This window comes from Podarcis pityusensis (assembly GCF_964106645.2).
Source record: "Podarcis pityusensis genome assembly, chromosome: 4".
NCBI lineage: Eukaryota > Metazoa > Chordata > Lepidosauria > Squamata > Lacertidae > Podarcis > Podarcis pityusensis.
In genome coordinates, this window is record NC_138027.1 from 83,372,674 (window position 1) to 83,398,088 (window position 25,415).

The 25,415-nt window shown below is 42.0% G+C and overlaps 2 protein-coding genes across 8 annotated transcripts in view; one reads left to right on the forward strand and one right to left on the reverse strand.

The window, feature by feature from the left end:
• The first annotated feature begins 61 nt into the window (after positions 1-61).
• METTL21C (methyltransferase 21C, AARS1 lysine) lies at positions 62-8,129 on the forward strand. Of its 5 annotated transcripts, XM_081003263.1 has the most exons (7): positions 62-152; positions 2,093-2,211; positions 3,690-3,832; positions 5,723-5,840; positions 6,366-6,440; positions 6,540-6,637; positions 7,914-8,129. In XM_081003263.1, exons 2-7 carry the CDS (start codon positions 2,103-2,105, stop codon positions 7,962-7,964), a joined length of 594 nt encoding a protein of 197 aa, XP_080859389.1. In that variant the 5' UTR covers positions 62-152; positions 2,093-2,102; the 3' UTR covers positions 7,965-8,129. The 5 variants fall into 5 exon arrangements, with proteins under 5 accessions (XP_080859389.1, XP_080859386.1, XP_080859390.1 ...); XM_081003260.1 differs by having other exon boundaries at positions 6,540-8,129; XM_081003264.1 differs by lacking the exon at positions 6,366-6,440.
• Positions 7,726-25,415, reverse strand: part of TPP2 (tripeptidyl peptidase 2) — a 40,449-nt gene continuing 22,759 nt past the window's right edge. The window contains exons 18-30 of one of the 3 annotated variants that reach the window (XM_081002916.1): positions 24,909-25,025; positions 24,037-24,137; positions 23,055-23,151; positions 22,758-22,895; positions 22,219-22,463; positions 21,659-21,737; positions 19,313-19,351; positions 15,021-15,172; positions 14,784-14,880; positions 12,532-12,662; positions 10,283-10,490; positions 8,928-9,047; positions 7,726-8,678 (exon numbers count right to left, since the gene is read on the reverse strand). In XM_081002916.1, coding sequence (XP_080859042.1) covers positions 8,589-8,678; positions 8,928-9,047; positions 10,283-10,490; positions 12,532-12,662; positions 14,784-14,880; positions 15,021-15,172; positions 19,313-19,351; positions 21,659-21,737; positions 22,219-22,463; positions 22,758-22,895; positions 23,055-23,151; positions 24,037-24,137; positions 24,909-25,025 — 1,614 coding nt within the window. In that variant the 3' untranslated portion in view covers positions 7,726-8,588. Of the gene's footprint in view, positions 8,679-8,927; positions 9,048-10,282; positions 10,491-12,520; positions 12,663-14,783; positions 14,881-15,020; positions 15,173-19,312; positions 19,352-21,658; positions 21,738-22,218; positions 22,464-22,757; positions 22,896-23,054; positions 23,152-24,036; positions 24,138-24,908; positions 25,026-25,415 lie in introns of those variants that run through there. The other 2 variants (XM_081002917.1, XM_081002918.1) reach the window with 2 other exon arrangements.

Sequence of the window (25,415 nt, forward strand, 5' to 3'; positions counted from 1 at the left end):
TTTTTATCCCTAAATGGTCTAGGGCCCGCCTCCTTCCCCAGTACCCACCCCCCACTTGGCACACCTTCACTATAAAAGGCACTGAGCTGGCTGAAAAATCTCTCAGCTTAGGAATTGGATCCTCGGAGTCCGGATTAATTACAACTTTCCAGGTAAAATGGTAACCTTAGCCTTTTCGTGGGGATGGTCAGTGAATGAGCTGAGACTTAAAGGGATGGGCATTTTGAACTTCATGTTTATTTTTAATATGTGCGATGTATCTTCGACAAGGGGCACAACAGGTGGTGGTTAGATCAAGCAAGATACGTAGCGGGAGACCAGGAACATATCGCTCGATAGCGGCAAGCTTAAATTCAGAGGGAGATTTTAGAATCCGAAAGACTAATGAACGGACCAGGAGATTTATGGTGAACGGAGGACTCTGTGGCAGGCCCAGGGCTATGAAAGCACAGCTTCCAAAGCAAGCAGAGCTCGCATGAACACATGAGGCATACAAGAGAGAAAGTGAGAGGTAAAAAGGAGGAGGTGAAGTCAGGACCGGGTTATGTGATGAGCCTGTGAGTTATGGGCACAGTTCATGGAACAGGAGCCGGTCTGTGTCAATCTCATTGAAATTTCCCATTCATTTCAACGGGGCTTCTGCAGAATATCCTCCCTGTGAACTTTGCTCAGCATCACTTTTCTGTCAGACATGCTACTAACCCAGGAACCTGAGAGGATGGTTTCTCAAGTGGCACATTTATCCTTTAGGGAGGTTTTTTCCCCCCCTTAACAAAGTGTTTTTCAGTTACTACCTTAACTGAAATAGTGACTTGACTTCACGAGGTTCTCTCTCGAGCAGAATGCCACACGCACTCACAGATCACAAACTGCACTTGCAAATGGCAATACATCTCCCACATGAAATTAAAAAACCTGTTCGAGTCTGGATAGAGATTAAACAATTATGGAACATAAGATGGCATGGAAACAACTTTGAATGATTATTCCAGAGGGGTAGCCTTGTTACAGTCTTTTCTAGCAAAACTCTCTCTCTCTCTCTCTCTCTCTCTCTCTCTCTCTCTCTCTCTCTCTATCTCACACACACACACACACACACACACACACAGAGTTTTCTGTGGCACCTTAAAAATAAAGGCAGTAATCTAGCCTCACTTACTTGGGAGTAAGCTCCATTGGCTTCAATGGGACTGACTTTTCTGTAGACCTTGTTAGGATTCCAACGTAATCTGTTTCTATTGTCACATAAGCTTTTGAGGACACCTAGTGGTCGCTATAAAAAACTAAGGTTCAGGGGACTGGGTGTCATAAATAAGAGCAGAGAGAAGGCCGTGTTCTGTCAGCTTTACAGGTGAACTACATGCTAAGCTTCTTTCAGCTGTTAAGTGGCTGGTTTGAGTAGACAGCCTGTGAGAGGTGACGCCCAAACCAGGCATTCCAGATAATTGCCTGAATTATGTGCCTTGGAAACTCCAGAGCTAGTTTTGGGAAGAGAAGTGGTGGCAAGGACCATTATTAGGGAGCGGGTGAAATATTTTGGACAGCACCTGTTGCCTATACGGCTTCCACTGTAAGAGGCAGTCCCAAACTTCTTTGAGCTCTTTGGTGGTGGAGCAAAATACGAATGTCAGAAACAAAAACTAACCACCATATTTTTCGCTCTATAAGACGCACCAGACCACAAGACGCACCTAGTTTTTGGAGCAGGAAAACAAGAAAAAAAATATTCTGAATCTCAGAAGCCAGAACAGCAAGAGGCATCGCTGCGCAGTGAAAGCAGCAATCCCTCTTGCTGTTCTGGCTTCTGGGATAGCTGCACAGCCTGCATTCGCTTCATAAGACACACACACATTTCCCCTTACTTTTTAGGAGGGAAAAAGTGAGTCTTATAGAGCAAAAAATACGGTAAGTGTCTGAAGATTTTCACTGACGGAAAGGTCTTAACTCTGGTTTCTGGTTTTAATGTAGCATGTGCCATGTTTTTGGTACTCAACGTCTTCTTTTCCTCAGAGGGTAAAATGAAAAAAAGTTGGGAACTATCCTCCCCCATCAGAAACCTCATGGTTTGTTTGTTTGGTGGTTCTTTCTGCAGCATTCCTGCTATGATTTCTACACAGCACCAGTTCTTCCTTAAAGCAGACCAAGGAATAATGGAGGACGAGGAACACCTGGAGGAAGGAGACAATGGCTGCTCCCTTGCATCTGACTCAGGTTTTCCTTTAAAGACAGTATCGCTTCCGCCCACTCAACCCTACGCAAGTTTTTTCCCCCTAAATCAGTTGCTCTCATTAGCTCCCAAGTATTAAATAAGCAATGCTGTTGTCATTTATGAGTCTTTGGGAACACTTGTCCTTTATGTTTTCAACGAGTACGTGGTAACGCACAATGCAATTCACGACACCAGCCTCCGCACATTTATTCAGTGGTTATTCTGCGTAGGATTGCTGATTAAGTGTTTTATGCTGCTAGAAAGTAAGGAACAGCTGAATCAAATTTATTTAAGATCATTTAAATGGTTTTCAGGGAAATCAGGGGGGCTTGAGGGCAGCCTGCCTTGAACCCTTCCAGGCATGCCGATACTCAAATTTTGGGCTGAATTTGCCAAGTGATGCCAGGATGACTGTGTTTATCTCAGACAGTGGTCTACTAGGAGGAGTTCTTTCTTTGAAGGACTGTCCACACCAAGTTTTAAAATAAATAAAAGACAAGAAGGAAGAGCAGGGCTTTGTCAACTGTTAGCTCCTGTGTTGCAGAATGAATAGGCAGATGGGTCTACAGCCAAAACCTTTCCATTTGTGATCAGATGTATTTAAATTACTTGTCGTTGTTGTTAATTTTTTGTACCCTGCCCATCTGACTGGGTTGCCGCAGCTACTCTGGGCAGCTTCCAACATGATATACAATAGCACAACAACATCATAACGGAACCAAGCACAATTCAAAGTGTTAGTGCCTACCTTTAAAGCCCTAAATGGCCTTGGTCCAGTATACCTGAAGGAGCGTCTCCACCCCCATTGTTCAGCCCGAACACTGAGGTCCAGCGCTGAGGGCCTTCTGGCGGTTCCCTCGCTGCGAGAAGCCAAGTTACAGGGAACCAGGCAGAGGGCCTTCTTGGCAGTGGCACCCGCCCTGTGGAACACCCTCCCACCAGATGACAAAGAGAAAAACAACTACCAGACTTTTAGAAGACATCTAAAGGCAGCCCTGTTTAGGAAAGCTTTTAATGTTTAACAGACCACTATATTTTAATACTTTGTTGGAAGCCACCCTTGTTGTTGTTATTATTATTATTATTATTATTATTATTAAAAATGTCCCGATATAGGGCTGCCTTCAGATGTTTATGGAAGGTTGCATTTACAGCAAATCTTTCTGATTTTGCACCTATATATATAGCTTAGCATATGCAAATCCATGCCCTCTTTTGGGAAGCCTGCATGACATTATATTTGGCAATGCAGAAGTGGCTACCGTTAAGATACCAGCTTTGAGATGAGTCTACATAAACATATTTTTGTGTCAGCGTATTGCAGTGAACTGTATAGGCACGCCAAGATTTGCAGCTCTTTGTGAGACTTTTTACAAAGATTGGCTTTCTAAGCACCCGCAACAAAGCACAGCCCATTTTGTTTAAATTCCTGAACCCTCTTACGTTCACAGATGACTATTGCTGACCTCTCTCCCCACAGGGCTGCCCCGCGTGTTCAAAATATTACAGAAATGGGTTCCTAAGGCCTCTCCCTATTTTGACAAAGAACATTACTGCTACGCTGGCCACCAGATCACCATTCAAGAGTCCATTGAAAACTTCGGAGCCGTAGTATGGCCTGGCGTAAGTTTCACACAGGGGAAATAACACCTCGCGAGTAAGCTTCTGTAAGATAATGAAGCGTCTCGCTTTCCTTGATAACTTGTTTTAGGATCTTAAGAGCTGGAAAGGGTCATCAGAAGGCTATGTCAGCCAAGCCACTGCTTTTCCATTGCTAGTGTTGCTTATGGCCTAAGGTCTCAGCACATTTATGGGGGTAAAAGTCAACCCTCTGCCCATAAAGAGCAGAGAGTTCATTGTGCACCCGATACTGGATATGTAGTTAACCCACTGAGCAAGATAACACTGTGTTCTGAACCTCCAGGATAGATTAAATGGATTCATTGTATCTATGGCTTTACACGTCTGCAGCTGTGATACCGCTGCATGGTTAATCAATGCTACATTAGTACTGAATAAGGCTGGGCGATATCTGCTTTCCAAAATCATAATATACCGCCAGCTAAACCCTGCCAACCTAGCAGTTCGAAAGCACGTCAAAGTGCTAGTAGATAAATAGGTACCGCTCCGGTGGGAAGGTAAACGGCGTTTCTGTGCGCTGCTCTGGTTCGCCAGAAGCGGCTTAGTCATGCTGGCCACAGGACCTGGAAGCTGTATGCTGGCTCCCTCGGCCAGTAAAGCGAGATGAGCGCCGCAACCCCAGAGTTGTTCGCAACTGGACTTAACTGTCAGGGGTCCTTTACCTTTTTTAAAAAACCTTTGCGATATGGAGGTATATTACCTTGCCAGAAAGGAAGCGGAGAAGTCTGTTGTGGGCCATGGAGACAATTAGTCTCACTGTGCACAGCTTCTGCCTCTCTGTCGGGCCTGGAAGGGCAGCGTGCATTAGCCTGGTCGCCGCATAGCAGGGCACCGCAGAGCTTCCCTGGAACTGCCAGCCACGGCTTGCCCCGATGATCTCTCGCCATGCAGCTCCCGGAAGTGCCACTTCCTTCCCCCCACTATTTGTATCTCCCTGACAGGTAAATGTGTAACCCCATCAAGAGCAGGCGATCTCCCACCCCACTGGTCTAGGGAACCACCAACAGTGCTTCCGACTTATCTGGATTGAGTTTCAGTTTGCTGGCTCTCATCCAGTCCATTACCGAGGCAAGACACTGGTCCAGCACTTCCACTGCCTCACCTGCAGATGTCCCTCATCCATGATCTGATTATGGAGGAGGAGGCTGATCTGGCATGTATTCCTGAAACCAGGGTGGGTGATCGGAAATTCCAAAACTGCTCTTGTGACTTTAAATTCAAATAGCCAGGGTGATGTATCGATACATTGCCTGAAACCTTAGTACTGAGCGCAGTAAGGAGGAAAAAGCACTGGGGAGGCTGAAGGGATTTATCCATCACAGCCCAGCCTTCCCCCTTTCATCATTTGCTTTTGGACTGAGCTTGGATTGAGGGCATCAGAGGGCATCGTCGGTGATTTCGCATGCTGAAATCATGGGATGCACATACACACACACTATTGCAGCTAGATTAGGTTCTAAACATTAAAAAGGTAAAGGGACCCCTGACCATTAGGTCCAGTCATGACCGACTCTAGGGTTGCGGCGCTCATTTTACTTTATTGGCCGAGGGAGCTGGCGTTTGGCCGCAGACAGCTTCCGGGTCATGTGGCCAGCATGACTAAGCCACTTCTGGCGAACCAGAGCAGCGCATGGAAACGCCGTTTACCTTCGCGCCGGAGCGGTACCTATTTATCTACTTGCACTTTGACATGCTTACGAACTGCTAGGTTGGCAGGAGCAGGGGCCGAGCAATGGGAGCTCACCCCGTTGCGGGGATTCGAACTGCCGACCTTCTTATCGGCAAGTCCTAGGCTCTGTGGTTTAACCCACAGTGCCACCCATGTCCCTTTCGCCACCTCCCAAACTCTGAAGACAAATTTATTTTTTTTAGGCTCTTGCTCTGTGTCAGTACTTGGAATCAAATCAACAGGAAATCAGTCTCCAAGACAAGAAGTTACTTGAACTGGGAGCTGGGACAGGCCTGGTGTCCATTGTGGCAAGTATACTAGGTTGGTAATTTGCTAAAGAGTATTTGTGTGTGTGTGTGTTTTTTACTTCTTGCTGCACATTTTACACACAGTTCCTAGCTATTCACATTACCCAGTACTCTCTTGAGTCCCAAACATTTGAATAGCATTTTGACAATGCTGTCTACCCACAACCTTTATAGACACAGCATGCCATACGAAGCCTAAAATGGGCTAACAGCTTAACTTGTGAGTAACTAGTTACAAAAAGCATTCTGAAATCTATTTGTTTTATGCCTTACTTCATTTATCTGGCAAGGAATATAACCAAGTGCAGTAGGAAACACTCCAAAACAGGCTTTGATATCCCAAAAGAGAATTGCTCCATTTATTAACCTGTAGGTGTTGCCCAAACGACTTTGATAGTCTGAAATAGAACCTTTCAAAAATGTTCTTCAGACACAAAACTTCCAGCTCGCCTCATCTATAGTAAATTCTCCTTGAAAATGTGTCAGTGCAGTAAATGGATTACAGTGCTAGTCTTGGGATTTCTATGATTTGTTCTAGCCAGAGGGTGTCCTGCAGTTTTATCCAGAGACTGCAATGGCTGCTTGTTCCTGCAGAGGACAGAAAGCCTAGCGAGTCAGTAATGATTACATCACTGAACAGCAAAAATGTAAACAGAGAACTGTCTTGCCTCTCTTCAGATGATCAAGGAAGACTATTTTTATTCTCTTTCAGGTGCTTTTGTGACAGCTACTGACTTGCCCGAGGTCCTTGAAAATATGGAGTTCAATATTTCAAGAAACACGCGCAACCTGAACGTTCACAAGCCCGAAGTGAGAAAGCTGGTTTGGGGAGAGAATCTCCACGCAGACTTCCCCAAATCAACCCATCGCTATGATTTTATTGTGGCTACTGATCTGGTGTACCACCACACAGCTCTTGAAGCTCTGTTAGTCACCATAAGCTACTTTTGTCAGCCTGGGACAATCTTGTTATGGGCAAACAAATTCAGATTCAGCACAGATTACGATTTTTTGGACAGAGTTGGCAACATTCTCAATATCACGCAGCTAGCAGAATTTCCAGAATCAAATGTCAAGTTGTTCAAAGGCACAGTAAGGGAAAATTAAGATCCGAAAGAGTGCCAGAATCTAGAACAGATGCAGCCTAAAAGTTTACAAAGCAGTAGTTTTTAAAAGATGTTAATTAGCCTCTTCTTCACAACAGCCTGGTGCATTCAAGTTGGCTTTGGGGTTCTATTTCCCAACAATGGGTAATCCTAAAAAGCAGGACCGTATGCAACGGGGGTCAAATAAGTGGATTTTAGTAAATGCTCTCCTACTCCTTATGCAGCTGTTGCCCCATATGATTAACAGAACATGTTCAACCACCACCAAACTGCATCCTTTTGGAGCTACCCACGATGTTATGCCCTAGGCTTTTCCATAAAACTGATTTAATTGGACTTGAAAGCTTAACCCCACATCCTGTTGCTAGAAACAGAAAGGAGAGAGGACCATTTTACTCCGTAAGTCCCATGTGATTACAGAAAGCAACTCCAGTAACATGACTAAGCTGTAGTGTAATGAAGCCACAGCATTTCAGATTAAAATGTAGGGTTGTGCTTCTACAAGGATAAACCAATTCCAGGTAATGAGGCTACTATGCTATAGCTTTATAGAGTCCTTTTAAAAGTCCTCTGGTTCTATAAGCAGTGCCAAATTGTTGTCTCAATAACAGGCATATATCATATACGCTGTGACCAATATTTGCTACAATGCTGAAATGTAACTTTTTACTCGGCCTCCATGAAGTCATATAGACTAGATTGTGTGTCCTCCCTCCATCAGCTCTGCAAATAGCATTGATTTCCTAACGCCTCCCTTTAGGTACTCTTGAAAAAATTAGGACAGATCTCAGCTTTGTTTAATTGTTTTTATTATTAACAAAATTAAAAGTATGAGAGTGCGCACGTTTTTGATCTTGAAATTTGCACATTTATTTAGCAGTTTTACATTTCCCTCCCCCAAAACATTATTAACATATCTGTATGTATAAGTTTTACAATACCTGATTTAAGTGTTAACTGACTGTTTATACATGTATCAGTTTATCCGATACTCTGCAACACATGGATATTTGAGAGCATCTCCGAGTTGAAGATATTCAAGAGCACCTTTTGCACCAGCAATTCAAAATACATTTGCAGTGAGTGTGAAAGTTTCTAATTTTAAAAAAATTCAAAATGTAAACTCTTGCAAGTGATACTGGTAATTAAGTTCCATTACTGTTAAGTCTAATAAATAAGGTTTTAGCTACTCCGAAGGAGCTTTTTTTTTTTTTTTAAGGCCTTCATACAATTGAAAACTTCAATGTTAAAACCCTGCTCATTGTAAAAAGAACTGCTTGTACAGGCTTGTGGTTAAAATTACAAACAGTTAAGAACCACATACACATGCAAGAAACCTTCCCATCTTCATTTCCTAATCCTTGGAGCTGGCTATTTCGGAACACCCATTGCCAGCAATGCGATGTATGCAAAACATTTTGTTCGTACGTTTTTATTTCTAGGGCAACTAAGAGTTACACCCAGAAATTAAATATCTAAGCCTAAATAGGCTCCTTGATGTCAGGAGCCGAACCCTCACACAACCCCCTTGTCCTCTGATTAATAACACACGATATAAGCATTCAATAATGGATGAAAACATGCATTCCAGTAATATAATGTATCTTTATATCCAAACAACGTAAGAACATCTCAGATTTACAATGGCAGCAATTTCAAAACACACAATAATCGGGTGGATACATCACGGGAAGCCAGTTTTCAGTGAAAGATGCACAGTGTGTCCATCCAAGTAACTTCATTAGCTAAAGAAGAAAAAAATTAAAGTACACTTTTACACCTTCCACGATTAAACAAAGTCCACTAAAAAATGTTGACTTTTTAAAAAACTGCATTCTATGAAGTACCAAAAAGGGGGGGGGGGATTACATATGCACACACCTGATTCTCTACCTTTTTGGGGGGAGCTGTAACCTTTTCATTAACTTCCAAAAATGCCAACAAAACTTGCATGCAGCCCTGAGTTAGCCTAGGTAATACTGGAGATTACTTACCAGTATGCAATTCTTCAAGTTTTCTTTGGTAGGTTTCTCTTCCGCAAGCTTTGTTGCAAATTTGAGACCTCGGCCGTACATTTTATTTACCAGGGCGTGCTTATAGGCAAATGGTAAAACCTACACGGGGTGCAAAATAAAAGGTGAGATTTGTAAGCCAGGCAAACATCTCGGTCTCCAAAATTTACCAGCCCCTGTTCTATTTCAGACTTGACACCAGCAGTGCAAGAGGTTTGGGGAAGCACAAGACTATTTCGCACCTAGGTGGCTGAAGCTGCCCTAACATTAACCATTCCTTAAAGCTGCTAAAGCAAAAGCTGTGAGGCTGTAGGATCCCTCCAAAATTAAATATTTGTAAGAACAGAAGTTATTTTACATTGTACCATCAGGCACTTTGCGGAGTTTGCAAGAGGACAGGTCCCAGGCCCTGAAGAGCTTACCATTTCAAATTCAACACCAGGGAAACAAGGCAACACTATTTAAGCTACATGTGCTTAACTTAAGCTTAGTTACAGGAAAGCAGCCATTTCCAACACTTTGTTCTCCCGACACTTTGGGCTACAACTCCCAGCAGCTGCATGATTCACTGGGTTGGTGAAGGCTGCAACAGGCCCAAAGAACTAGGGGACCAGCCAGTGTGGTGTAGTGGTTAAGCGTGGTATACTGTAATCTGGTGAACTGGGTTCGATTCCCCACTCCTCTGCATGCAGCTGCTGGGTGACCTTGGGCCAGTCACACTTCTCTGAAGTCTCTCAGCCCCACTCACCTCACAGAGTGCTTGTTGTGGGGGAGGAAGGGAAAGGAGAATGTTAGCCCCTTTGAGACTCCTTCGGGCATGATAAAGCGGGATATCAAATCCAAACACAGAGGTGGAAGAGCCAAGAGGGGAATCGTCATTGCCTGGATGGCGAGGCTTGCAAGTGGAAGGCTGCACAAAACCATTTCTGGCCTGATGTAGCAAGACGATGCTTACACTTATGAAAACATTCACGATTTTAAAAACTGGACTATTTTTCTGCAGATTTGATTGTATGCTTTTGATATCTACAGTATGAAAAATTGTAAGGCTTTTGTCAAAAAAAAAAAACAAACCCCACGAAGTTGGCTGTGGCGAATGGCTGCAATCCTACAAATTTGCATTAAAAACCAATAATGAGAGATTTCAGTTATTTTGTTGGCATTCTCTGCTGTGTATGAATACATAGTTTAGGCGGCCAAAATAATAATAAAAACCCCAATGCTTTACCAAAGGCTAAAGTTGAGACTACATAGAAAACCAGTCTGTATAAGCAGCATTGGAAGGATTCCCTCCTCCAGTTATAGGAATCTAATTTTGCTCCCCCAATTCCATATACCTTGGTGTCGAACAGGTCAGTCCATTTGGTTATTTCCCAGAAAGTTTCTGCCAGAGCATCCAAGCCACCCTCCTGGTGGTCATCTTTAGATTCTGCAACGCCTGACACAGCTCCTTCTTGGGCCTGAAACTGCAGGATTTGGTCGGACAACGCACTTCCTTTCCGACAGAGAGCATCCACTAACGTAGATTTCTGCTTGTCCATCTCACTAAATGGGAAGCACACAAGAGGATGACAGCACTTGCAGTGAAGCATGCCCTTTTTTATATAGAAAGAGAGTCCTGAGGTGCACAAACTGAATAATAAATCATTTATAATAGGTGTATATGCAGGGTCCCATCCCCATTACTCCCAAATACTTCAACAACTGGTTATTTTATATACATGCCAAAACTTAACTATCTATTATATTTAGACAACAAGAACACAAACTGCTAAGTTGCAAGGAAGACACAAGCACCCTAAATAAATAAATAAATAAATAATAGTTGATTTTATTTTGATTATGCGTTTTGTGATTTTATATTTTGATTTTATTTCTTGAGACCTGCAGGTATAGGGCAGTATATAAATTCAATTATTTACTATCATTATTATTATTATTATTATTATTTGTGTGCCCCACCCGTCTGTTGCCCCAGCCACTTTCAACATATATGAAAACAAAATAAAACATTAAAAAAACCCTTCACATGGCTTCTAAAGGCTGTATAGTTAAATAATAATAATAATAATAATTATTATTATTATTATTCAAGATTCAGGTAGGTAGCCATGTTTGGGCATACATGATGAGCACAGAATTAATCTACTACAATACAATCATAACTTATGCAAATTTAGCCTAATAATAATAATTTTATTATTTGTACCTTGCCCATCTGACTGGGTTGTCCCAGCAACTTTGGGAGGCTTCCAGCATATACAAAAACCATAATAAAACTTCAAACATTAAAAAAAACTTCACTATACAGGGCTGCCTTCGGATGACTTCTAAAGGTTGTATTGTTACTTATCCGGTTGGCATCTAGCATGCGTGATTTCAGCTTTACAAAGCTGAAATTGAGCAAATGAAATGCATGGAAGAACTTTTAAGCTTTCCAACTGGCTTACTGGGCTCTGGGACGCTTTCGTGAGATCTCATGGAAACTCAGATGGCCACGCAAGGTCCCTTGAGAGCATCTCAGAGTCTGGTAATCTCTCTGCCTTGCTTGTGGGGAGGGTCAAGGCCTGCTTGGTACACAGCTCATGTGAAAATGCTTGCAGTTTGCTTTCAAGTACACATGCTTTTCAAAAATTAGCCAAGTTCTGAGAATGGAAAAAATTAGAAAGATATGGGGACAGCTGGAAATTTGGCAGTTGACAGGGATGACTTGTACATATAAAATAATAAGGGAGTAAATGAATAAATGGAACCTGACAATCTCGTTCATATATGGAACAACAGATTTAAGGTCAGATTGCTTGCTGCTCTAAGGGAACTGAATTTCTACCCATTTACATAATTCATTTAAATGTTTGGTATTGAAATCTTTAAAGGTAATTCATATAGTTATTTAACAAATTGATACTTAAGACATGTTTTAAAAAGATGGTGAAATATAACTGATGTCAAAGGTTTTCAATAAAATCATATAGGACTATCGCAAGCTTTAAATAAAAGGATGTGTTGCATTATGCAATATTCTTACTAGCAAAACAAATGTTGTGATCTAAAACATCTGGAGGGGTAGGGGAGGCTGAGTTATAATGTATTCCCAATGCAAGATTTCTGGTCTTAACTCAGTCCAGTAATTATTTTGAATATTTCAGCGTTCTGTATTGAATAATAATAGTTCACAAGCTGCTGCTTAGAAAACCTGTGGATTTCAATTCTGAACTTAAGACTCTTGCCTGATTGCTCATGCAGATCATGGTCTCTAACCACTTACAACACCCATAATAAAAATCCCAGCCACTACCATCTATTTCATCCTAAAATTTAGGACAGAAGAAGCTTCAATTCAAAGCTGCTTCTAATTGTCACTGGCCACAATCCAACACAAAAAGTTCAACACATTAAGGCTCACTGCAACAAATGGACATTATGTTGGTTGGTGGTCACAGTTGTCCTATCAGGATCACGGAATTGATCTTTAAAATAATTTCAGCTTTAAAGTGACTTAATCTTTGAAGCTACAAAGTGGGGACAGCCTTAGGCCAAGTTGCAGAAATAAGATGCAAGGAAAAAGTATTTACTGGTTAGGTACTTTTTTATAGTAGCAGCATCAGGTCTGGGATCTGTCTTCATAGCGAGATAAATGGCGAGGGCTGTTTGATCAATATGTGAGATAACCGTATTAGCTGCCTCAATAATGTCGTTCAACCTTTTCATTCTTTCCTAGTGGAAACAAACAAAGCACATTGCATTATTACTCATGCATGAAGAGACATTAATGCAATAATAGGCTAACATAACTATTCAATACCTTTGTCATGGACCCAATAACACAAGATCAGGAATCATGCTGCACAATATTGGGGGAAAACATATTCAACATAAAGCCCTAAAAGAAGCAACTTGAATATGTTTCTATCATTTACCAGTTTAAGTTCTTGCTGCAATAGGTGAAGGGACCCCTGACCATTAGGTCCAGTCGTGACCAATTCTGGGTTTGCGGCGCTCATCTCGCTTTATTGGCCGAGGGAGCCAGCGTACAGCTTCTGGGTCATGCGGCCAGCACGTCTAAGCCGCTTCTGGTGAACCAGAGGAGTGCACGGAAACGCCATTTACCTTCCCGCCACCTATTTATCTACTTGCACTCTGACGTGCTTTCAAACTGCTAGGTTGGCAGGAGCAGGGACCGAACAACAGGAGCTCACCCCATCGTGGGGTTTCGAACCGCCGACCTTCTGATCGGCAAGCCCAAGGCTCTGTGGTTTAACCCACAGCGCCACCCGCGTCCCCCTCTTGCTGTAATACCGGGATAATAAAATATTGCTGGTGGTTACTAGTTTTCAGCAGTATTGGAGGGAAAGGCCAAAGAGGTTTACGTAACACTGTATTAAAGATCAACACTCTTTAAGAATCTTGTGGCACTTTAAAGACTAACAGGCTTACTATGGCATAGGCTTTTCTGGACAACTTCATCGAATGAAGGAAAGGCAATCCTAAATTGGGAAACCTATTATTTTATTACATTTATATACAACCTTTATCTTCCAAGGATCTCAAGGTGATGTACAGGATTCTCCCCCTCCTCATTTAGTCCTTACAACAATCCTGTGAGGTAGGTTAGGCCAAGAGATGGTGACTGGCCCAAGGTCACCCAGGGAGCTTCATAGCCGAGTGGAGATTCAAACCCTGCTCTCCCAGGTCCTTGCCCAACCATTACGCCCCATGTTATGTACATATATATGGTGGTGAATTTAGGGGGAACTAAGTCTGAGGGGAGGAAAATGCAAGAGGATTACCAAGCAGATAATTACCAAGAAGCAAACAGGGCACTGTTAGCGATTATAAACATCCAGGTATTGAGAAGCTAATTTAACACATGAGCATGATAAAATTGTATGATTGTGGCTTGAGCTACATGTGGCAGAACTGAAACGCCCAATCTATTTTGCTTTAGTTGCTTCACACTGGAATTTTCATTTGGAGTACCTTTATTCAAGGGTGACCACCTTAAAACCAGTCACAGAATATTCCGGAAAACTAAAACGTTCTGCTGCTTGTTTCTCAGTACTGCCAATTTCTGATCTCCAACTCCTGCTCTTATGCGTCAAACTCACCAAAGCACTGATCTGTATAAGTACTAATCCCCTGAACAAAATTTAAGTTATAATAATAATAAATTTTTGTTTATAGCCCGCCCTCTCCGGCCAGGGCTGGGCTCAGGGCAGCTAACACCAAATATAAATTGAAATAAAATGTAACAGAAAAAAACAAAAACAGTTAATTAAACTACATTTTAAAATACAGCTTAAAATGCAGCCTCATTTTAGTGTATCTCATAAATCAAGACCATAAAGGGAGGAAACATCAGATATTCACCCGGGCCAGTTATCCATGCTGGTCCTACATGGGCCAGCAAAAAAGCAAAGGGAAAATTTATATGCCAAATCCCATATAAGGGGTCAAAGTGAGTCTAAGCCAAAGGCCAGGTGGAACAGCTCCATCTTGTAGGCCCTGCAGAAAGATGTCAAATCCCACAGGGCCCTGGTCTCTTGTGACAGAGCGTTCCATCAAGTCGGGGCCAGTGCTGAAAAGGCCCTGACCCTAGTTGAGACCAATCTAACCTCCTCGAGGCTCAGGACCTCCAAAGTGTTGTTATTTATGGACCTTAAGGTCCTCCACGGGGCATACCAGGAGAGGCTGTCCTGTAGGTATGAGGGTTCGCTATTCCAGGCTGCCCAGAGAACTGAATTCAAAGCTTAAGATACGTGAAGTACAAATAAGTGGCCGAGAGCAGACTTAAAACTGCCAAGTGCAATTTTGGTGTTTCTTTTAAATGCTTCTCACCTTTTCAGAATCCAGCTGATGAAGTCTTGCAACATACAAGGGCAGATGATTAGGGAAGGCCTCTTTCAATTCATTATACATGTCACTGGTCTCGAGCCTAAAGAGAAAAAAGTATGAATGAAGCTGCTGACGGAGCAGTCCCTGGGTAGCAGACCATGGAAAAGGGACATAAACTCCATTAATAAATCCGTTCTTTGAAGGATGCAATTTGACACTAGGAGAATAACAGAAACTTACTTAGTCATCCATTGTATCTTCAGGTCTCTTAAAGCTTCAGCAAATTCATCCTTTGCGTCTTTTTCCTTTTCAGGCTCTTTCTCCTTCTCCTTGTTGCCATTCTTACTTTTTATTGGTGATGGGATCAGATGATAGTGAACTGGAATTATATCCTGCAGAAGTGGGGGGAAAGCATAGTACTCAAAGCACAGCCATATTCTCTCGCATTTATTTCCAAGTATTTTTTCTTAGGGCTACGCTATGCAAACAAGAGCAAAGCAAGATACAAGAATGATAATCACATCAGCAAGAATACAGAGTACTTGTAAAAAATTGCTCTGTAAACACACAAGTGAATTGTAATCTCAGTTAAAGAGAAAGGTCACCAGTGTTTGCCTGCACGCTGTTACAGATACGCAAGTCAAAAACATGGAGTTCCACAGTTCTAGGACTGTAAGTAATTGGCCCCATTTCTCGCGCACCCCAGCCTAATGGAACGTGATGGCAGGCACCCCAGAAACACTCCTGAAGCAGACCTTAGCATATGGGCAGGATTATATGGGCAAAGATGGTCCTTCAGTTAAGCTGCTCACAAGGCCCTTAGGGCTTTAAAGGTTAAAGACAAGCACTCTGAACTGGGCACAGACTGGTAAGCCGGTGTGACCGGCACAAAACTGGAGTTATGTTTTGTGACTTTCTGGCCCCCCACTAGCATCCAGGCAGACGATGCAACTGCCCAACTGTCTTCAGAGGCAGCCCCAATGTCCGAATGCACCTGTATGCTGCTCACTTGGTCTAAGAGAAGTACAACCCTATCCAGGGACTGTTTCACACATCTATTGACACTATACTTCTGAAAGAGCAATGCAGTAGTAAAAGGGAGCGGTTGCTTATGTCTGAAGCCGCACAAGAAGGTAAGCTTATGCAATGATCAAGGAGTAGCTCAAATGATTTAGTATATTCACCTAAGCCTTTAAAATTGTGATCCAAAGTAATTTCAGCCAGCAGACTTACACATTCATTCCATCACAGAGACCCCAACAGACGGACTTAAAATGTGTTGTGCCTTATTTGATTCCAAAACCTCACACTCCCTTTCTAACTTTTTCCCCCCAATAAAGGAAAATGCATCAGATGCGGCTGTCCAACAGAGCAAACAAATTATGTCTGGTGCAGTAACACGGTGGAATTTTGTTCAGATGAAAAACCTGACCAGAAAAGTCCAGCTGTGGGAAAAAATAATTTATCATAATCTTCCCATCCTGTTATGCACTGTCATAATTCTCATGATCACATAGTTCAAGTAGGTATTTAATTTTTTGTTTTTTGTTTTAAAAAAGATCATTACAATGGCATTGGCGTCAAACCCCAACATGGTGAAACCTCAAATTTAACAATAACTACCTGTGCGCAGTATTTAACTAAGTAGTTGCACTAGTGCAGGGATTAGCAATAGCGCAACAGGATTTTCCCATCCTGCATATGCCCTGCACCATCTCCAAATTTACACTAGAGGCTTGGGGGGAAAGCCTAGAACAGGCTAAGGGTCAACATGGGGGGAAGACTGTTCCACTGCACAACAATAAATTCTTATGCTGACACAGCAAACTGCTTGATGCTACACTGAATACAACCTTTTATCTTGATACATGTTAGGCTTCTGAAAAAAGGTAACTATTCACACCACCATTTTCCGCTGAAGGAAAAACACACGAAGTATGACTACAGAATACCATCCTTGGTTTGTTGAACTCTCGTACAGCAGCCTGCTTTCACTAAATCAGAGTCCCTGCCAAATCCATCTCTTTTTAGAACATCTCAGTTGGGGTCTATTGACTCCCCAGAGAGTAGGTTTCATCCCTGAGCTCTCCCCAACCAACACACAGCCTCCAGTGTGAATCAGTGAAATGTGTGAAGTAGACTCATGTAAAAGGGAAACTGCTCTCCCTTTCCTAAAAGACAAGGATCAGAGCCAGACCACTGCTTTTCTGCCCAGTTCTCTAGAACTGTTCCAGGACGCCCATGCAGCTGCTTAAAATTTAGCCAGTCATCTCAAAGATTCTGCTTTCAATTGTGTTTTATTGTACATATTTTTTTCTTCCCTGCTCTTATACTTCATGAGACGGCTGTATATAAACACTTTCATAAACAAAACAAAAAAAAGAATGGGAACAGCAACTAGGAGGAAACTTATCAGCTGAGATTAGCGGTGCTCAAAGGGAAAGTCACGAAGCTATGTTGCATGCACGTCTTCAGAGGAAATTATGTGAATGCATAGTTATGTACATGTGATTATTCTTTCAAAATATTAATTCCAGCAGCATTATATAACACGAATGCCCTCAAAATGCAAGAATCCATGAGAAGTCTCCCCAAGGTACAACAGACCCAGGCAAATGGAAATCACTTTTAGGAATTATGCTATCAAGCAACAGATGAACGATGTCTTCTAAAGGCTATAAACTCAGCAGCGGCAGCAGCACCACCACCATCACAGTACAAATTCAGAAGCCACAGTATGATCAAATTAAATTAGTATGTAGAGTTGAAAACATGTTAGCGTTTTCTGGTAAGTGTCTCCTCACTGAAGGGATAGGTTTCCTGCCCCTGGTTTATGGGATCAATGCAAAAAGGTCACCGAGGTCTCCTGAACAATAAATGAACTGACCACACAGAGCTTGAAAAACAGCAATGATCTCCTGGCATTAAAAAGTAGCACAAATCAAGCAGGACAGTGCTAATCCACAACAAGTGAGAAGAAATGCTTAAAACAACATTGGTAATGACCCTGTAATCTTCACCTGCTGTCTCCATCTGCTGGTAGACTGCTCTTGAACAGTTTGCTACATCCCCTCTCACCACAAGAACACAAAACAGAGCAGGCTACTAATATTGTTCGTTCCAAGAGAAGACTGAAGGCACCTTCTGGAAATATTTCTCAGACTCCACAGCAACCTCAAACCTCTGCATAGGAAGCACAGGGTTCGCTCAGTTTCATTTGCCAAGCACATACAGAGATTCTGAGACCACGAATGCGCAGGGCCCCTCTTCTTTTACAATCTCACACTGTTATAATAATCTAGATCAGATGCAATCAGATTTAAATTCTATTCCACAAAATGTTGCTAGCAGAACAGGAAGCGTCTGTTCAGCAAGGGGGACCAGGAGTAACATTCCCTCTGCCTAGATCACGATGGCTCTATCATAATATTTGCACTGGTCGTTGCAATCATTTAACCCAGACAATGATAATGTAAAGGGGAGAGCTGTGTTAAGAAAACTCACTGGGCCATCACAGCTCCATGATCAGAGTAAATTCTCTGCGCGGAGAAGGTCGCACCTTCAATCTCTGACAACCCCACATAGCAGGTGATGGGAAAGACCTCCTTCCATGACCCACTAAGCAGGTGGTCTCTAAAAGCTGGCAACACTGGGCCAGATCGGGGTGGCAAATCAGATATGAATGGTGAGCCAAATCTCAATTTCTCATACCCTTTGCAGGCCAAATTAGACAGGTGGGCTAATCAGGTGATGGATGCTTTAAAATGCTTGCAATCATGGGGACATCATGCAGAGCTTGCAAAGAGTTGACCATCAGCATTTTGCAACTCCCTTCAAGGACTGGCTGGCTGCAGAGTCTCCTCCAATAAGAGAAACTCAGCGCAGCTGATTCCATAGAGCTTAAAGAGCGGAGAGCTCCACAGAGCATTGAAGTCAATGACAGGCACCAATTTTGGGTTTAACTTTCTGCCGCAACTGACTATAAACTCCCTCAACCACAAGCCTCCCTTGCCAATGCACAATTGGGAAAGCACTTTAAGGCACTGGCAGCTGCAACTCCACCTGTCCTGGGCCTGATGTTGTATGTGGGCATTTGGGTGTGGTTTGGGAAAAATGCCCTTGCAGGCCCAACTGGAACCCATGGCAGGCCTTATGAGAATCTCATGGCGGGCCTTATAGTCCTGACCTGCAAATGGTGGCTTTCAAATGGCAACACTGTATGAACATTGTATGTATAGTTCATCTCATCTTTGTGGCTGGTGGATAGTCTCGCGGGTTGGAGTAGCTAGGTAGGAGAAAATTCCCTTTGAAACAAATGGATTCTGCAGGGCAAAGTCCAATTTTTACGTGTACGCCCATTACCACTGCTATATTATAATGAGTCACTATTCCAAAAAAGAGGCAATGCTCAAGAAGCATGGTTCATTTTGTATTAAAGGCAACTGCGAATACAGAGAAGTCAACTCAGTATAATACTTTAAGTCATATGCAAAAAGACTTAAGCACATCTTTCAAAAACTGACGATCAGTACCTTTTTAAACTTTCCTTGTCGCTTTGCTGCAGACTGCCCCTGGGAGTTAGAATAACACACTGTAAGAACACATGCACAAAACTCTGTGGAATGGAGCCACCTCCTCCGTCATGTTTTTGTTCTCTACTCAGGGACCTAAAAGTCAGTGCCTTGTTCCCTTTAAATATTGCTTATAAGATAATATTTGAGCATATTAGAATAAAACTAATGTATCCTGTTACACTTTAGGTGTTGTTGTTTTTAAAAAAGCAAGTGAATGTTAAGAGAGCTAATCAAATTGAGCTTTTGACATGGCCACCATAAAGTGAATGTGGCAATCTCAATTATTTAGCAACAAGTTAACGGGAGCTGCTCCCCGTCCCAAGTTTTTAAAAAAACCCACTAACTAATTGAACATCTCAATTTCTGTCTCCCACTGAATATGCCGCTGGTTGTAGCAGGAACGCAACATGATGGATGCTATTGTTTTTAACACTCCGCAACAGGACTGTGTGGAGAAATTCTGACCAAATGTTCAAGTCAGCTTGAGACTTTGGTTCTCTTGAAATCATTAAGCACACATTGACATGCTCATACATTATACCTTGCCTTCCTTGGTCAACAGCTTTTCCTGCACACAACACTGCCGCCGTTAACAAAGTTATTTCTTTAGCATCAAAACACACAAAAAATAAGGTCAGGAAGATATAGGGCAAAGCACTTAGGCCTGCTTAAGTAAGCCTATGGCCACCGTGTTAAATTTCTTTAAATATCTATATGACCTAGCCTAAGGTGCTCCCTTGAGACCAACTTGTCTTCTCAGTGACTGCTCTTTGGCAAGCGGATCGTGACCACTGGTCTTGAAAGCATCTTCAAAAATATGTCAGGTTCTGACCCATTTTTCTTCTGGCTGTACTTCACCAAAATGTGCTACAACGGTAATCCTTTAGCATTGGTAGATAAAATATTTACAGCCCAGAAGAAAATGAGCTGGGGTAGAATCGACTGTTAATCTACTGCAGTAGAGTAATCGACTGTTAATACTCTACTGCAGTGTTCCCCATCATCCCTGACTTCTGGTTCTGCTAGCTAAGGATGATGGAAGTTGTAGTCCAAAAACAGCTGGAGGCACTGTAAGCACTAATTAATTGCTAATATCACCTTCCACCTGTACTGATGCAAGCAGGCAGAAAAGCGAGCCAGGATGGCAGAAAAATATTCTATATGGGTAAAACCAGCTCAAAAAAACCCTACGTGTAGGGAGAATAACACCACTATTTTTGGCCACTGCTGCTAATGGCTCCGCTCTTTTCTGCCACGGTGTGGCCAGAAGGTACAATTGGCAAGTGGTTCCCTAATTCTCCCCCGCCCCCCGATCCCACTCCAACATGGCATAGTGATGCATAAGAAATCTACAAGTCCAATATGAAACTGACGAATGACCCTTTTCCATAATTGGCCAGCTCTGACCAAGAAGCTTATTTGGAAGGCGATTTAATTTTAAAAATGAAGTATAAGGCTGCTGAGAGAGTTCCTGGATCACAATTATATTGATGCTGACCTCTAGAAATGTCTTAGATTTTGTCGTACCTTCTCACAATCCTATTACATTTAGCTCACTTACCTAACCTTTTAGAATGAAGGAATTTATGTCTATTAGAAAGTGGCCTCTAGCCTGCTCAACACAGCGTAGATTTTTTAAAAAGTAATCCTTAAAAATGTGAAGTGAGCAAATAAGAAAATGACTTAACTTTTGCAACCAGACTCGGGCACAATCCAGCAAACACTATTGTTACTGCAATCACTGAAATGAACACATATTCGCTCAGGGGCAAAGCTTACTGGTTTGTATCCTTAATGAAAATCTGTTTGAGGGAGAATATTATTTTCCTAGATCTCTGCATAAATACAAAGGATGCCAGATCACTTTTTACAGCTTTGTATTATATAAGGCAGGTGAAACCTCACACCAATAGAGCATCAAACGAGGGAGCATTGGAGACTAACAACCTCCAACATCTAGAGGAAGTGAGATAGGACTTTGTGCTCTATGGTGCAAAAAAGTACATTATCAAAGGGAAAAATAGCTGGATAAAAAGCACTATGTTAAGTATGTCTTGACAGTGTCTCTCATAATATAAAGTGTTGGATAATATGAAGTACTGGAAGTTATTGCAAACGTACACACTCAAAATGAAGCTAAAAGTATTAAAAACTGATTTTTAAACAGAAGAATCCTAGTATTTGGCATTGGAGCTGCGTGGAAAATTATCAGCCATTTAAAATGGCAGTAAACGGCAGTTTTCTTTTTGAAAAATGCAAGTTTATGAACTTGGGTGTTTTTATAAAAAAACAAAAACAACTCACCGCTTTCTTTCCAAGATCAGTCTTTGAAAGGGTTAATGATCCTGCAAGGTAACAGCCTGGACTTGCTCCTTTAGGTACTCTAACAGAAAGGGAACCATAGCACAAAATGAATGGTACATAGTATAAAACGCCCAACGCGTAAAATGGTCACAGAAGAGATTTGGTGTAACAGGGGACTGGGAAATATGGCAAAGCATACCCCAAGCTGCGAAGGACTGGGGCAAGACACACACTGAGTCAAAAGTTGTGAAGCCAAGCCTAATGTGCTCTCTTTGCTTTGCTGTGTTAGGTAGGGAGAGTAGCAAAAGAGATCTAAACATCCACATCTATTCTCGGTGGAGATTGGAGAAAGAGGAGCTGAGGGTATCCCCCTAGCCCAGTCTCTAGTCAAGCCTTTCACTGAAGGAACTGCTTCCTAGGGACAGGGTGAGACAGAGGTTCCTGGACCACTGGAGGGCAATACGTAGGGAACACAGACCACCTGCTTTCGTTACCCGAGTCTGAACAGTTCCCAACCTTTATAAAGTGTTGAACACAGTAAGAGGATGCAAGCTACTTACTTGTCATCTGGCAAAGTGGAAACAAAGAAGGGCTGGCTATGTTTTGGTGGCAGAGACATACTGTTTGCCTTCTTCTTCCCCAAGAGAGCCTGGGCGTGGCTTTCGTAAATATCTAAATTCAGGGCACTAGACAGTCTATGAGAGATAATAAACGGAAGGTCTTTGAGACGATCCAGTTCGCTGTTCTGCTCGTGGCGGATCTGTAGCCGAACAGTGTAATCGCCTTTCTCCAATTTCATGGAATACTAAGGAAGAGAGAAATAAAGCTTTTCTTTAGCACAAAGAACAATCAATACTTCGCAAAGTGAACAATAAACCCTGAATTAAAAAAAACAAAACAGTAGAGCTTAACACTTCAGTTCAATCTGTCATTTGTCCCTTTGATCAATTTCCCTTCTTTGATAAATACAACTAAAAAATAATATGTATTGAATTGAATTTATATACCGCCCTCAATCAGAGCGGTCCACAGCAAAAACATACAAAGATAAAGACACAAAATGCATTACAACAACAAAACAAAACAAAACAAAACATACCTGGTGAGGATAAGCATCTCCTGACCCCATCTGTTTTTTATTCTGGTCAAAGATGATCCACAACTGGCTATCATATTCTGACTCGTACAAGAGCTCACAGAGCAAAGGACAACTCGGAGTAACTTCTCCACTCTTAGGCTGAAAAAAGTCAGAGAATGTTGAGGATATTCAATAATAAAAACCACATCTTTATACACATAGCTTAGGACATAGCTTATATTTAACATACAGTTAAATGCATTAAATGCAACCTACATATGAGAACAGTATTTTTTTTGTTTAACAATGCGAACTTACTTGATGAAAGTTGTATGTCAAAACCATCTCATACAATTGCCGATTATTTGGCAAAACATCCCGTGATCCTAATGGCTTTATTTTAGCACTCAGAGGCCTGTAATTCAGCAATACAATGATAAGCATTAGGAGCTAGGTTCATGATGCATTTTTAAAAAGACATTTCACAAATTTCATATGCCACTTTTCTGAAAGAATTCTCATGCAAAGTGGTGTACAAAATTTAAACAATAAAATTAAAGTTCCAACAACCTAAAATTATCATCATAAAAAACCTGGGTGGTATCCAACCTTGCCTTTTAAAGAGGGCAGAGCAATGGAGTTCAGTATAGTCTGTTCTGCTAGTGGCTCTCAGGACTGTGACTCTCATTAGCCCAAGTCATGCTAAATATTCATGATTCTAGCTTTAGGTTTTCCATTATATCACCAATGGAAATAATCCCATTGTTTTAGACACATGAACTTCCAATTTAACTACTTTGCTGCTGTGTATCCTGAGGCAGAATCACTACCAACACCTGCAGGAAGCTTTTACCATTGCCACTTTTAAGACAGAAACAAAATGCAGATAGGAATCAACATCATACCCTCCTGTAAAAATCCCTGTACAGTCGTACCTTGGAAGTCAAATGGAATCCGTTCCGGAAGTCTGTTCGACTTCCAAAATGTTCAGAAACCAAAGTGCAGCTTCTGATTGGCTGCAGGAAGCTCCTGCAGCCAATTGGAAGCCCCAGAAGCCCCATCGGATGTTCGGGTTCCAAAAATAGTTCAAAAACCGGAACACTCACTTCCAGGTCTGCGGCATTCGGGAGACAAAACGTCCAAGTACCAAGGTGTTTGGGATCCAAGGTATGACTGTACTTTCCTATTCAGCCTCTGGAAGAGTTGCTTAGTTTGAAACTTGTTTGGCCTTCACTTCACATAGGCCAAAACATATTGCGGATCAACACAGCTCCCTGGTTTTTGATTTAAACTACTGTACCTTAGTGTCTGAACCCAGCTTTTCAGATTTATGGAAGGTGCAATGTCTTCATATCTCAATGTTGTCTGAACATCAAAGCGCACGATGCCTTCCGAAGCATGCTAAAAAAATAAGGAGTGCTTGTTAGGACTTATTTTCTGCTGGACGTTATTATGAATTAGGTGGTATGCATGCGAACGTCTACATGAAGAAGCATTTGATGAACTGGAACGTAGGAAGCTAACTCAGACCATTGATCTATCTAGCTCAGTATATTCTATGGTGACCCTCCAGCATTTCAGACTGGAGACATTCCTAGCCCGGCATCAAGATTGCCTGGGATTGAACAAAGCAGTTGCTCTACCACTGACCTACAACCCTTCCCAAAAATAAAGGGTTAGTAAGCTTGAAAATTCTACAAGGAGACGGTCATGCAAGCACACCACATTTATGAAAAATACATTCAGTTATTCTGAAGTCAGGAAGCCAGAAGCCAGTGAGACAGCAGGAAAGTTGGGGTATTAGGAGAGCAAGGAAGGGGAGAAAAGGGAGCAGCACCCAAAAAAACACCAAACCCCCAAATAAAGCAGGAGAGGTGGCAAAGCCTCCGAATATGAACCTTTCAAATAATTTATGTTACGATAAAATGCTGAACACATTTCAGATAAAAGAATGAGCATATAAATAATTAAGTCAACCACGATGAGTCAGCCAGGCTTGGATGAGTCAGAAAGGCAACCTATACATATTTTAAAATAACACTCCATGATTTTTTTAAAAAAAAACCTCGACTACAGAATTTCATACCAAGAAGTCACAGCTCTCCAAGCATTTTCTCCCACCCTTTAAATGAACCATAAAGCAAAATAAAGACAACATGGAATGATACTCACAACGTTTAATTGAGAAGCAGTGCAAACTATGCCATGGAAGGAAAGGGTGTAATCAATGCTGACATCATTGAGGCTTGCCCACCAACGGGCAATGCAAAATTCAATTGTTCTTCCACCCTTCATGGGGGGAAAAATAAGATTTAGATGTATATCTGACTTTCATTCTTTACGAGGCACCCCCCCCCCCCCAAAAAAAACTAGAATTCCAGTGCAGCTCAGAATACTTAAAAACAAAAACAACAATACCTTGGCTGCAAAACTACCTTAAAGGATCCATTATTATCCAACTCTAATTACTATGTGCATGCTTTAGTCATGCAACAACAGGCTGCCATAGGCAGACAACTTCAGATTAGCCCACACAGATTCTATTAGGAAAACTATAAATGGCTAGCCACTTTATTCATAAAATGAACCCATAATGTTAATCTAGGGCAGAAAGGCGAACATTTTCTGGGCCGAGAGCAGCACTGACCCATCTTCAACCATTTGGGGGCTGCATATGAA

Bases quoted from the DNA above. Each gene is read 5' to 3' on its own strand.
- METTL21C (XM_081003260.1), top strand. From the start codon at position 2,103: ATGATTTCTACACAGCACCAGTTCTTCCTTAAAGCAGACCAAGGAATA. The intron at 2,212-3,689 runs GTTTTCCTTTAA...CTCTCCCCACAG, and splicing joins CTCCCTTGCATCTGACTCAG to GGCTGCCCCGCGTGTTCAAA. The intron at 3,833-5,722 runs GTAAGTTTCACA...TATTTTTTTTAG, and splicing joins GAGCCGTAGTATGGCCTGGC to GCTCTTGCTCTGTGTCAGTA.